Source organism: Chelonia mydas, chromosome 1 (assembly GCF_015237465.2).
Source record: "Chelonia mydas isolate rCheMyd1 chromosome 1, rCheMyd1.pri.v2, whole genome shotgun sequence".
Classification (NCBI taxonomy): Eukaryota; Metazoa; Chordata; order Testudines; family Cheloniidae; genus Chelonia; species Chelonia mydas.
The window spans coordinates 294,407,589-294,421,388 of record NC_057849.1 but is presented as its reverse complement, the minus strand read 5'-3'; the positions used below and the strand labels follow the sequence as shown (position 1 = coordinate 294,421,388).

The 13,800-nt window shown below is 42.2% G+C and overlaps 1 protein-coding gene across 5 annotated transcripts in view; it reads left to right on the top strand.

Moving 5' to 3' along the window:
- Positions 1-13,800, top strand: part of PDZRN4 (PDZ domain containing ring finger 4) — a 383,951-nt gene that overhangs the window by 197,740 nt on the left and 172,411 nt on the right. Inside the window, exon 1 of one of the 5 annotated variants that reach the window (XM_043549220.1) lies at positions 7,359-7,657. The exons of the other annotated variants lie outside the window; for them this stretch is intronic. Coding sequence (XP_043405155.1) covers positions 7,589-7,657 — 69 coding nt within the window. The 5' untranslated portion in view covers positions 7,359-7,588. Of the gene's footprint in view, positions 1-7,358; positions 7,658-13,800 lie in introns of those variants that run through there. 5 annotated transcript variants of the gene reach the window in all.

Below are 13,800 nucleotides of genomic sequence, written 5' to 3'. Positions count from 1 at the left end.
AAGCAGTGCAGCCTTCTGTTTCTGATGCGTCCCCAAATCTGTGCCTCTTACCAGGCCAAGGTGGCCCTGGGAATCAGCCTGCGGACAGGAAATGCATTAGACTGGGCCTCCCTCAAGATGGAAAGCCATCGCCCAGTGTTGTCAGACTGGGATGCTTTTCTTCAATTGATGTCCACCATCTTCGGGGACCCACATCAACCATGAGTGCCACTGTTATGCAGCACCCTTCCGCCACCTCACAGTAGATTCAGAGTGGATTGAAGCAGCACAGCTGTACCAATTCCAATGGGGCTTATGGGAAGAAATCAAAGGTGAGCTGGCCTGTGTAGAGATGCCAATGGGCCCAGATGCCTTTGTGGACCTGACCATCAGCACAGATAATCATCTGCGAGAACGAAGGGTGGAGAAAGCCTCCCTTAACGTTTACCATGACCCCAGCCTCTGTATCACCTGCTGAACTCAGGCAAACCAGTCTGTCTCACCAGCAACTCACACTTGAAGAAATGGAACGATGCCACCACCGTCACCTTTGCTTCTACTGTGGTAAACCTGGCCATGCCATTTCGGCCTGCCCAATACGAACACCAAACAGCATGGGGAAACAAAACTACCCAGGCCCAGTGCAGGGAACCAGTCTGGACCTTGAGAGAAGAAAACTTCCCCATGTCCTAGTCGTTACTGAGATGCACCCTGAGCCCCATCCAACAGGCTTACCATTTGCAGGGCCTATCCAGCTGCACATTCCTGGGGGACCCCCCAACAGATTCCCCTCCAATCGGCCCTCCAACTCAGGAGCAGTAGACAATTTAATGGATGCAGCTACAGGCTGGGCCCTGCAGATCTCCCTGCTATACAAGGCATTACCCAACATGATCAAAATTACTGACAGCTCCCCACTGTCCTTGGGTCCAGTTGTAGAGGAGACTGTCCCCCTGTAAGCCATTATTCAGGGACACAGAGAAATAATACAATTCGGTGTGATCCATTCCCACATTTTCCCCTAATCTTTGGTATCTCCTGGCTGACCCTTCATGACCCTTCATTCACTGGCGAGAACAGAGAGTCACCTTCTCATCACACTTCTGCCGACAGCATGGCCAGAGACCAGCAAACAAACAAACAAACAAAAGGATGGCAACCTCTGCCTCTGTGTCAATTACTGAGCCTTAAATCAGATAATCAGAACTGTTACTCATTACCCTGATTCCTGAATTGTTGGACTGCATGGGGCTGCCTGCGTTTTCACGAAACTGGCTATCTGGAGAGCTTATAATCTCATCCATATCTGAGTAGGTGACGAATGGAAGACCGCCTTTGGACTTGCGACGGCCACTTGGAGTATTCAGTCTGACTAATGCTCAAGCAACGCTCTAGCATTTCATTAACCATGTGCTCAAGACCTACTGGACCAGTTCGTGGTAGTGCATTTAGGTGATATATTGATATTTTCTAATGATCCAGACCAATGCACCACTCACGTCCACACAATCCTGGAGAGACCACGACAACACAGTCTCTATGCTAAACTAGAGAAGTCCATGTTTGATCAGACCTCTGTCCCCAGAAGGAAATAAGATAGATCTGCACAAGTCCAGGCTGTCCACGACAGGCAACAGGTGTGGCCTACAATGTTTTTAAGGCTGCACAAACTTCTACCTAAGGTTCATTTTGAATTTTTCAAAACAAGCTGAGTCCCTCACTGCCGTATTCCAAAAAAGTATGAAATTCCACTGGTCTCCTGAAGCCCACCACGCATTTGAGCAATTCACCACTTCTCCAGTATCGGTCTGCTCTGACGTGGCACAAGCTTTTGTTGTGTAAGCTGATGCCTCTAGTATGGTGATTGGGGCAGTTTTGTCCCAAAAGTGTGGACCCAAGCAAATACTGTATCCCATCGTCTACTACTCAAGCAACCGTACTTCTGCGGAGCGAAACTATGAGCTCCTGGCAATTAAGACCACCATTGAAGAGTGGCAACAAGTTGGAAGGGGCTCATCATCTGGTTCAAATGTTTACGGACCACAAGAACCTGGAGTACCTGCACAGGGCCAGGGCCTGAAGCAGCAACAGCTCCAATTGGCCCTATTCTTCTCCTGGTTCATGGTCTTTACCATGACCTAGTATCCTGGAACCAGGAACGGGTAAGGCTCATGCCTTGTCCTGAATACATGCCCCTGACCCACAAGGCCGCAGTCTGGAACCAGCCCACATTCTCCAATCCCATAACTTTCTTAATGCAACTTGCTGCCAGGACCTGCATGCACTCATCCGCTCTGCATCTGTCTCCAGAATTCCATCCTACGAGTTGTGTGGTTCTCGACTGACAATGGCCAACACCAAGAAGGGGATCAAGTTTGTGATGGACCCCATCTAGGTTCCACCTGGACCTGCAAGGGTGCCATGACTCCTTGACAGGACACTTAGAGTGATATAAAACCCAACATTTAATGTCCCATTTCTTCTGGTGGTCTTGAATGCGCCCCATGATAAACATCTTTGTAATTTCCTGCCATGTGGGTGCCTGCACCAAGATCCTTCACCAGAAACCCTGTGGTTTCCTCCAATTTCGGGACACCCTAATTCGACCATGGGAAGCCATTTCCTTGGACTTTGTGGTGGAGCTATCAGAATCCAATGGTTTCATGACCATCCTGACAGTGGTAGATCACTTTTCTCAGATGGCTCACTTTATTTCCTGCACAGGTTTACTCTCTGCGGAGGAAATTGTCTGACTCTGGATAAACAGTGTAGTCCATCTTCATGGCCTCCTGGATCATAACACCTCTGTCTGGGGACCACAGTTAATTGCCCACTTCTGGCCTGAGGCTCAATGTTTATTAGGAGTCCACGTGCACCTGTCCTCTGCCTACCATCCGCAGTCAAATGGCCAAACATAAAGAATCAACCAGATCCTTCAATATTTACAATGCTGTAGCAATTTATCACCAGGATGACTGGTCTTCACTGTTACCAAATGCAGAATTCTCATACAATAATGCAGACCACGCCTCCACAGGCCACAGCCCCATCTTTATCAGTTATGGTACCACCCCCAGTTTTACCCACAACGACCCGCATCCACTCCCAACCGATCTGCCTCAGACCTAGTAGAACACATCTATTTCATCCAAGCGGAGATGAAGGGACACCTTAAAAAGGCAAAGGAGGACTACAAAAGGCATGCGGACAAACATAGACAACAGGACCCCACCTGCTCCATAGGACAAAAGATATGGCTTTCACGAAACACCTCTGTGTGGACAGACACCCCCACCCTGAAACTAGAATATCGGTTTCTTGGCCTGTACTGATTTTGGCGACAAATCAACCTGGTCACCCTTGAGCTCCAGCTCCCTTGATCCCTTAGAGTCCACTTTGTGTTCCATGTCTCTCTTCTGAAACTATACACTGAGAACGCATGTCCCTGAACACAATCATCACCCCCACCACTAGAGATACAGGGACAAGAGGAAACATTCCTCATGAAGCCCTCGACCCTAAGATCAAATGGGGCAAATTATGGTGCCGGATCAGTTGGGAAGGTTATAATTCAGAGGGAAGCACTTGGAAGTTTTCATGCTCCCACCGTGGTTCAGGCCTTCCATAGCAGACACCCTGAGAAACCTGGACTCATGTTTCCCAAAGGACACCCCTAGGGGAGGGGTGATGCCATGACCCATGGGTCTCAAACTGGGGTCTGCATAGTTTATAGGAGCAGCCAAACTCCAACTCCCTCTCTGGTGCCTATTAATGCTTCCTTAGCTAGGACTCATAAATCCCAGCCTGTTCAAGATTCCTCCCCTGCAGTCCTATTGGTGGACTCCAAGAGCAGCTGATTGGCCTGCTGGCCCTAATTAAGCCATCAGCAGGAACAGGAAACTGTATGAACAACTGCTCTCCACCTTGTCTGGACTGTGTGCCTTGTGCTTCCTGCAGCTTGATTTCTTGGCATCCTGCCCCAGTGTGACTCCTGGCAACTGATTCATGGGTCTGACCTCCAGTTTGTCTCCTGACTCTGACCTCCCGGTATCCTGGCCCAGCTGACTCCTGACTTATTTTCTTGTGATTGTAGACTCTGGCTCTGACTGCTAGGTCTGATTGCCCATGACCCATCTGTGACACACCTCTGAATTCGGGTCAGTGGCTTCACTTACATGAGTTAGGCAGAATTTTTCAGTACATTATAAAGCTCTTTGCTGTGTGATAAATTACAGAAGCATATGGCCTTTAAATGGGTTTAGTCTGGAAATTTTTAGCCTTGAATTTCCTCCCTTGTTGGTGGTTTAAGCCAGATAAACTTTCAAACATGGGTGCCTATAACTGGCACTTACACATCTTATTTAGGCAATTGTGTACCAATTTTAAGTGCCCTAAATTATCCCATAGGTGCCTAAATATGGTTTTAGGTGCCTAACTTTTTAAGCATTCACATTTGAAAATGTGATATTTTTAAAATTAAAATGAATCCCTTTGCATTTTGGTCCAGGCTTCCTGCATTCTTAGCTTGTCTCTAAACCCTGATGAACCTTTGTAGTCTTTGTGGTGACATTATATTGTGGGTGATGAACAGGGGGAACTCCACAATCAAGAAGATTGTTGAATAATTCAAATGTATTTGAATTACATATAGAATAAGAATTACTTGATTATATTTTAATATCTCTTCTGTCCTTTTAGCTACAGATTTGATGTGAGAGAGGATTAAAAAGAAAGACAGAGATTACTTTCTTTCTAACATCAAATTCAACCTGACAGAAGTGCATAATATGTTTCAATTTAATCATTAGTTCGATCAAGTTTTGCCTCAAATTTCACATTCTGATATTCCAAGGTTAGTAAAATCAAAATAGCATATTTTTGATGGAATTCAGGGACCTAAAATATTCCTTTCTTTCTAAAATAGATCTCTTCAGCCCTGCAGACTGTACCCATTAGATGGATATAGAAGCAGAAGGTAGAACCTTTCCTGTGTGTGTGGGCAAAGGGCAGGCATTTGATAAATGAGTGGAGAAGCCTGTGTTGTTTTCTGAGAAGGAAACAAAAGAATCAGAGGACTAGTAATGAAAAAAGGGACAGCCCTGGAAGATTGACTGCAGTTTTCCGTTGCTTATTTTATCTGGTATTTTATTTTTTGTTTCTGATAACTACAGTACAAAAAAGAAATCCTGTAGCAATGTGTTAAAACAACAATAGTATTTGCAAGGGATTAAAAAAATAAACCCGGGTAAATCATGGCTTCTTTTATCATTATATTACTGTTTAGTTTTCAGAACCTGTATATATCACGGGAAAGAAGTTATGGCGGCTGAAGAAGAAGAAAACAGTTTCAGTGAAAGATAGCATGGTTGTCCTTGAATGACTATTATCTAATTCCTTGATCTGACTTTCTTAAGTTCAGAATTTACACTTCTGACAATTCTTCTACAGCTCTGCAATGTAGAAACCTTCAAAGACTTGATGTTTGCTTCATGTAAAGGAACCTCTCAGCACGAAGAGCATTCCATGGGTGTCAGTAGAGATGGGGAGAAGCTGATGCTTGCTAACAAAGAGGAGCCCATCCCCAAACACCTGGAATTTTGTGAAAGCTCACCTCCAAACTTGACAGCTTGGGCCCACCTCTGCTTGAAAATAGATATGGCAGTCGTGTTGCATGGCAATGCACGTAGCTAGTGTAAGAAGTATCTTCTCCACAAATGATCATGATTTGCTCTCTCCCGGCACTATGCATTTATTTTAAAATGTTAAATTTAATCAAGATGTAGTATCAGCTCACCTATAATTCACATAGAGGTTCTAGCAAACTTTTCAGTGTTCACAATAATGATGCTGTTTTCATGTTGGTCTCTCTGCTTGGCTTTTATCCAGCCTGTTAGGTAAAATTAAGGCCCAGAAAATCGGATTATTACATCCCAAGGGGAAGGACTGATAAGCAGCAGATGATTGTTGATCTACTTACTACTCTGCGTTGGTGGTGTTTGAGGTGCTGCTAGATGCAAAGCCAATTTGTTAACAATTAGTACTCATTAGAATCATTTCCTGTTATTGATTTTAAATATTTGACAAAGCACTTTTAGGAAACTGTACCCCAAAAAAGTGGCTTTACATGAGTGATTAGCCATTAAAAATCTTCAGGGCTAATGTCAATCTTAACTATACTGGTTTCATTGGTTTCAGAGTAATTATTTTTGCTTTGGAGTCCACCTGCTATCCTGTCCAGTTTAAAGATGCTTTGGAAAAAGGACATAATTCTTAATTAGTGGAGGTTCTCGATGAGGCAGAGTAGAAATAAAAGAAATCTTGGTTAGTATTATTTTTTAAAGGAGACTCAGTTTGCTACAGTCAGGATTTCTATCTTTAAGAAACTTACTGATTACGTGCTGTAAAATACAGGAATTAGTGAGCACATGAAACTAAATATGTGAGTTCCATTGCCTGTAGCATTTAACATGTAGGTTTAATTTTAAATGGCTCCTTGCCTTTATCTACTCACTGAGAATTGTAGAGCTATTAAAATCTAATTTGCAAACAGTAAAATTAGACACGATGGCATGATATAATAGAAGCTTTTGAATTTTTAAGAGTCCAAGAGGGTATATCTATTCATTTTCCTAAAAAATTGGGGTTGATAAAGTTTACTATAATTGTTATTTAACTGTGTGTGTACATGGTAAGTGTACAAAGTGTGACTATAAAGTTCATGTGACCACTCTGTGTGTACATATATACACCATGTGTATAATCATATATACATAGTATCTACACTCATTATGTAATCACACCCACACATTATAGACTCGCAGTTATGGTATCCTTTCTTCTTGTCTTAATGCTGGCATTTCAGTTAGATTTGGCGATATCAAAAGTGAATGAAGCATTACAGCCATATGGGTTTGTTTTCTCTCCTTCCTTTTTTGCTTTAGATATTCAACAACATAAGTTATCACAATCACTCTTTAAAATGCATAGCAAATATTTTTAAAATAAATTTAGTCATTCCTGTTGCGCAAGGTGGAGACCTAAGGTAGGAATTGACTTTGTGCCTCAGAAATTCTTACTCATGAATTAGTCTCATGATCACTGATAAAATTAAAGGACAAGTGTGCATTGCTCTTTCTTAATCTCTCTAACCTTAATAAACAGAGATAGTATTGACACAAGTGAATTTTGTTTAACCACACTACATTTGCTTCTTAATTAGTGAATATTCATCTGTCATCAACAGCAGCTATGACACCCCTCCCTGCTAACACATTCTGTCATAAATAATCAATGAGTCTCTATTAATATTCATGAGTTAGAATCTGTGTAGTCATGTGCACTGATGCAGAGACAGGGGGAGTGTTGCCATGAACTGAGTCGAAACTCTGTGTGTATATGTGAGTGTAAGATACTTAGGGAAAGGGAAGAAGAGCATGCTGCTACACACTACCCTGGCTTGTGCTTCCAGCTAACAGTGGTGTGTCTGTGTTTCTGTGCTGGAGTGACTGATGAAAAACAGTAGTCAAGTCTGGAGGGTGATTCCCTGTCAGTGCATTTGCCTTTCAGTTCTGGGGAAATTAGAAGCTTTGCTCTTGCTTTGCTTATTAGAATGGGCTGCAATCTGTGCACTTTTCAGAAGAGAGAGGAACACTACAAACTGCTCTATGAAGTTTCACAGGTGAGTGCAGAGGATATTGCCAGTGACTCCAGAGTAAGAAATTGTACTCCTTTAAAGATAGTAAGTAAAAAGAGATGCTCTTTTTTTTCCCCTGTGCAAATTGTTAGTGAAGTTGTTCGTTTTTTGTTTTTTTTAATTATTTTTGGGTGACTGTTGTTTTTTGTTTCTTTGCCACTCCCCCTTCAGATGACTTCCTGTGGGATTCTTTTAACATTTTTGTGCATCTTCTGCCAAGATGTCAGTCATATAACAGCAGTCTCATTGAATCATATCTGTAATGTTTTAAGGAAGCCCTTTGCTTTGGTAATAGGATTGTGATTTCAAGTCAGTGTTACACTGATGCCTCTGCACATGCTGGGATTTAGTATGTCCATGATCTCAGGTATTTCTAACTAACGGAAGAAAGTTTTATGTCATGTCTGTGATGGCCAAAAAGTGTGTTTGATTTTGTGAATAATTTAAAATATTGATTTGGTGTAAAATAGTTCATTTGTATTTTTTGAAGTGGAATAGTTTCAAGGAATGATGTTTATCTCAGCTCTTGTTTATACATTCTTTGTGTTATTTCTCTTTACCACTAGGCAGAGATCTTAATATCTTGTAGTTATCTGCGTCTGTCCCAGCAGCAGGAATATTAGCGTAGCAGTGTGCTGTTAACATGTTTCCAGCTTGTTCAGAGGAAGGGAAAAAAGAAGAAATTAGCACTTAATATAATATCTCATAATTTTGCACAAATACTGTTGAGTCTGTATTTGATTTGAGGCTTTTTGTTTGTTTGCTTTTGGAATTTCAAAATCTGGCAAATTAAAGTTTAGTGCCTTTTAGTATCTGTTCTCTCCCTCTCTATAATTTGTCCAAGCTCTGTCTGACACATTGCTTTTGTCAGAGGCTGAACACTTACAGTTTTGGACTGCAATGCTGATGACAGGCAATATTGAGGAGAAAACAGCTTAGCATGTTGGTGGTCTATTGGCACAGCAGTAGCTAAGTGCCCATTGCCTACTGCTTCCCTCAGAGTTTTTCTTGACGTGATTCATTTCACAGTGGGCTAATTACAAAGTAGATTCTCTACTCATGAAACAGCCTCCTCAGTTGCAATGGTAATGCACATTTTCATGGTAATGTGATCAGAGCCTCATTAGCCAGTTTCCAAAATGATCCTCTGCATTAATTAAATATAAAAATGACTCTTTTTATCACCATAGAGAGGAAAAAGAAGATTAACATGGTTAATTACCATTGATGGCAATACCTCTGCTTCATTTTTTACCACAAACTAGCAACCATATTCAATCCTAAAATAATATCCATTTGCAGATAACCTGTCAGCTGCTTTGACTCATGAAGATGGTCTCTAGGTGGAACACTTTCCTTTAGCTCAGTAGTTAATCATAATTTTATCATTATGTTTTCCTGACAGCTACAGTACAGGGAAAAGCAAAGCAACATTTTTTCCATACTCTCCACAGCTCTGAATTGCCAGACTGATCTGAAAGTGTAAGATAGAGAATGCAGTAGGTCTCACCCTGCTTTACAGTGCTGAGGAATAAGGAATTCAGATTGTGCTGTAAAAGAGACCAGAGCGTTCTTAAATGATGACTGTAGGTATATAAGGAAGAAGGCTACATCTATTTTAGAGCTAGTGCATTTTCAAAATCTTTCTTGCAGTGACATTCAGTAGTAGTAAATACTAACACAATCTTAAACAAGACAAAGTGGCTGGGTTTTGTTAAGGGATTCGAGAGGAATCCTTCCCTTTATTTATGTAGTATCTATTCTGCTGTTGAGTTGCAGTGTTTGTGGTCATTAATGACAGAGATGGGAAAAGAACTAAGGCTTTTACTTTTACTCTGGTATTTGCCAGATAAGATGGAATACCTAGAAGAGTTTGAGTGAGTTTTTGATAGGAGTAATGAGCAGTCAGCCCCCAGCTTTGCATCCTGAATTGTTGGAGAAATATCACTGCTAAGGTATTGAAGGAGAGCAGTAAGTGTCTTATCACACCATGCCTGGTTCTGTATGGATTTGCAAACTGGTTTCTATCTTTGATCCAGTATTTATGCAATTTGGTGCCCACATGGCAGTGAGCATGTTTTTGCCCAGATGTTCCAGTTAGGAACTTCTAGCAACAGCTACCATAACATCCTGTTTACATACTGACTTAAAACTAGATGCTGGAGTAATTGATCTATTAAAACAAGCCTACACAGACATTAATACTTGACTTGCAAAATCCTTTTTAATTGTACAATCTTGTAATTCCTAGACCTGGTCTCTTCATCTGCACAATTGTGGAAGAGCTTGGAACAAGTTAGTCTGTCAGGGACATGAACTGATTGAGGATGAACAGTGTCTCACTGACATATGCGGATCAGCTAGGTCAATTTATATTCATATAAGGAAAGCAATCCTACGATTGTACCTCACCTTTCAGATGCTGGACTACCTGCTAACGTGGGTTGTGTGTGCACTACCATATTTATAGATACAGTAAACAAAGAAAAGTGTGTTTGCTGAGGAAATCCATGCAAACACAATGAGGCATGTTATTTTACTGCTGTTTGTAGTGAGGTCAAATTTAGCTCTGGAGAGATTAGTGTAGCAGGGCTGATGGGAAATGAAGACATCATTAGAATATTTATATTTTTTTCCATTTTCCAGACTGCTTCAGGTTCACAAAGAGATAGTTGGTCTCAGGATGAGGATACTCAATCAGAGTGCAGCATTTATTTATGCAAGAACATTTTATTTTGGTAACTGCACCTTACACATATAGATCAGGATTAAAAACAAAAAGTCAAACACAGAATTTCCAAGAATTAATATGTAAGATATGACTGAGTGCTGGAGACTTTATGACTTTAAGTGCCTCTTCACCTACCCTCAGGGTATCAGAACTCCTCAGCTCTCTCACTTTAAGTACCTATCAGACTAAAATTATAACTCTGAGTCCTCCTCTGCACATCCATACAAGTATAGAAATCGAAGTATTGTGGTAATTTCAAATTTACAATCCTTCACATTAATACTTTTTCAATTAGTGTTTCACATCTTCTGTGCATTATACAAACAGTTTTGAGCTAATTAAATATATACCTACACTTCCTGAGCCAAGGAATTACAGCAAAGAACGCTACATTAGGTGATATAAGTGATAGTGGGTGATTGTGAGCAATTATCAGCCCTAGAGGGGCTGATGAGGATTCCTCCAGAAAAATGTAGGGGCAGAGAGGAGTATGCCAGGGGCAAGAGTAGGTGGAATAGGAGGACACAGGGCTCTATGATCCTTGGTCAGCGTGTTGATCTCTATGGCTGCTCCTCATCCAGGGCTCATTGAAATCAATACTGGTATTAAAAATAACACCTAGATCTTCAAACAAGATCATTGTACTAGACTCTGTAACCACATAAGAGACAGTCCCTGCCTTGAAGAACTTACAACCTAAATGTAAAAGAGACAAAGGATGAGAGTGGGAAACGGAGGCATAAAAGAGGTGAAATGACCTACCTAAAGCCACACAGCAAGTGAGTGGGAGAAGGCTTACTGAGTTCCAGTCCAGTACCCCATTCACTAGAAGAGTGGTTTTCAAACTTTTTTTCTCACGAATCAGTTGAAGAAAATTGTTGATTCCCACAACGCAACGGAGCTGGGGATGAGGGGCTTGAGGTGTGGGAGGAACTCTGGGCTGGGGTGTGGGTGTGAGGGCTTTGGGGTGGGGCCAGGAATGAGGGGTTCAGCGTGTGGGTGGGGTCTCTTGGCTGGGGCAGGGAGTTGGGTGCGGGAGGGGGTCAGGGCTCTGGGCTGCAGGCTCTGGGGTGGGGCTGGGGATGAGGGGTTTGGGATGCATGAGGGGGCTCTGGGTTTGGGGGGCTCAGGGCTGGGACAGGGGGTTGGGGTGGGGAGGGGGTCAGGGCTCTGGGCTGGGGTTGCAGTCTCTGGGGTGCGGCCAGCGGCTCTGGATTTCGGGGGACTCAGGACTGGGGCAGGGGATTGGGCCGTAGGGTTGGGGCGCAGGCTTACCTCGGGCGGCTCCCAGTCAGCGGAGCAGCTGGGGTGCTAAGGCAGGCTTCCTGCCTCTCCTGGTACCGTGGACCGTGCTGCACCTCGGAAGCAGCCAGCAGCAGGTCCGGCTCCTAGGCAGAGGCACGCAAGCACCACCCCCTCCAGCTCCCATTGGCCAGGAACCAGCCAGTGGGAGTGTGGAGCTGGTGTTCGGGGCGGCTGTTAAAAATCCCATCGGTGGTGCTGCCCGGCTAAGGCAGGCTAGTCCCTACCTGTTCCCCTACAATTACAACACCGTGAAATTGCAAATTTAAATAGCTTTAAATAATCATTAAATTTACGATTTTTTAAATCCTATGACAGTGGAATTGACCAAAATGGACTGTGAATATGGTAAGGCCCTACCTATGAGTAATAGGGAAGTAGTTGCTATATTGGAGGGGGCAATGTGGATGGTTACACATGTACATTTTATATTTCATTTTAGATAGAGGGTAGTAGAGCCAGCTTGTAAACATTTAAGTCCTCTGAACCCTGATTATCCAAAGTTTGCTTCTAGCCTCAGTTTCCAAAATTAGTATAGAATTTTCACTTTAATTCATCCAAAATTCTGATTTTTATATAACTTTCAATATCCCTTGAGATATTTGAAAGATTGGATTGTACTTTTACATCCATTTGAATACTAGGGTGTTCAATAGAGGGCCCCAGAACTGGCAGCTTGCTACATAGAAACCCTCTCATTTTCCGTGGGTGGGTTTCCAGTGCGTAAGCTCTTCTGGGATGTTGTCATGATGTGAAATGAGTGCAGGGTGGGCCTCATCTTGATTTTACAATATGAAATCTGCTAATTCTGGCCTAAGAAAAGTTTGGGTTTGTTTAGAGACTAAAACAGGGTCAGGGTTTTTCCTTCCTGAGCCATCCCCCTATCCATTATACGTGGTGATCTTCTGGTCAGACTGATTTTTTTGGTACTCTTGCCACCTGAAAACACATGAGGAGTTTGCCAGGGTGGATTTGATTTAAATCACTAGTCAAGAAGACTCGATTTAATATTCTTTCTACACCCGGCAGAAGAAGCTACTGCTGTTAAAAGTGAGATTATCACTTCAACAGTCTCTGAATCCAAGTGCTTAAGTGACATCCACCAGTTCACTGGTGTGACTTTCTTTAAAACATCATCAGCAAACATATTTCTTGAATGATTCACCCTGAGCTCTGAAGTTTATTATAGTTGCCATTATGGAGGGATGATTGCTGGATGTCCATGTCATAGCCAAATCCTCTTCTTCAGTAGTTAAGGTTTGGTGCTAGTACCAAGTATTGCAAATATTTGCAAGAAAATGAGCTGGAGATAGTGCTTGTCCCATTTGTTTTTTTAATGCTTGTAATTTAACTCTGTCATTGCATATTTTTCTTTTTAAGATTTCACTCAGTTCCTTCCAAATTTCAACAGGATCAGCAATAAAACAGCTATTTCCCTGCATTTTGTTCAAGGCTACAGAAATAGGCTTCAGAATACTCAGCATGTGTTCAACATTTCTCTTAAGCCCAATGCTGAGAACTTTGGCTGTGACAGTGCCATCTGTTTTTTCATGATTTTGTTCACAAACTGTCATCAGATTAGGCCAGTTCTTGATATAGTGCTCAAAACAGTTCACTACTGAGTTCCATCGCATGTCTTGTGGGAGAGTGAGCTTGGTTACTCCCATTTTTTCAGAGCAGCTGCTGCAAAGTGGTTGTTAGGGAAGTATTTTGCAATTTCAACAACATTAGCCTTTATTTCTGGAACACTGAAGTCTTTGGATAGGAGGTGCATCAAATGAGCACTGCAACCGTATGTTATTAGCTTGGGACTCTCTTCACTTTCTTCTAAATAATTTCTTCTCATCTTGGATACATTTGCAGCATTGTCTATTACCAAGCTGCGTACTAGACATTTGAATTTTTTCCCACAGTTTGTTATAGCTTTTAGTGCTACTTTTTAAAGTATTTTGCAGTGTGTGCATTTCCTGATGTATCAATTGTTTCTGTAAGGAATCATAGAAACATAGAATATCAGGGTTGGAAGGGACCTCAGGAGGTCATCTAGTCCAACCCCCTGCTCAAAGCAGGACCGATCCCCAATTAAATCATCCCA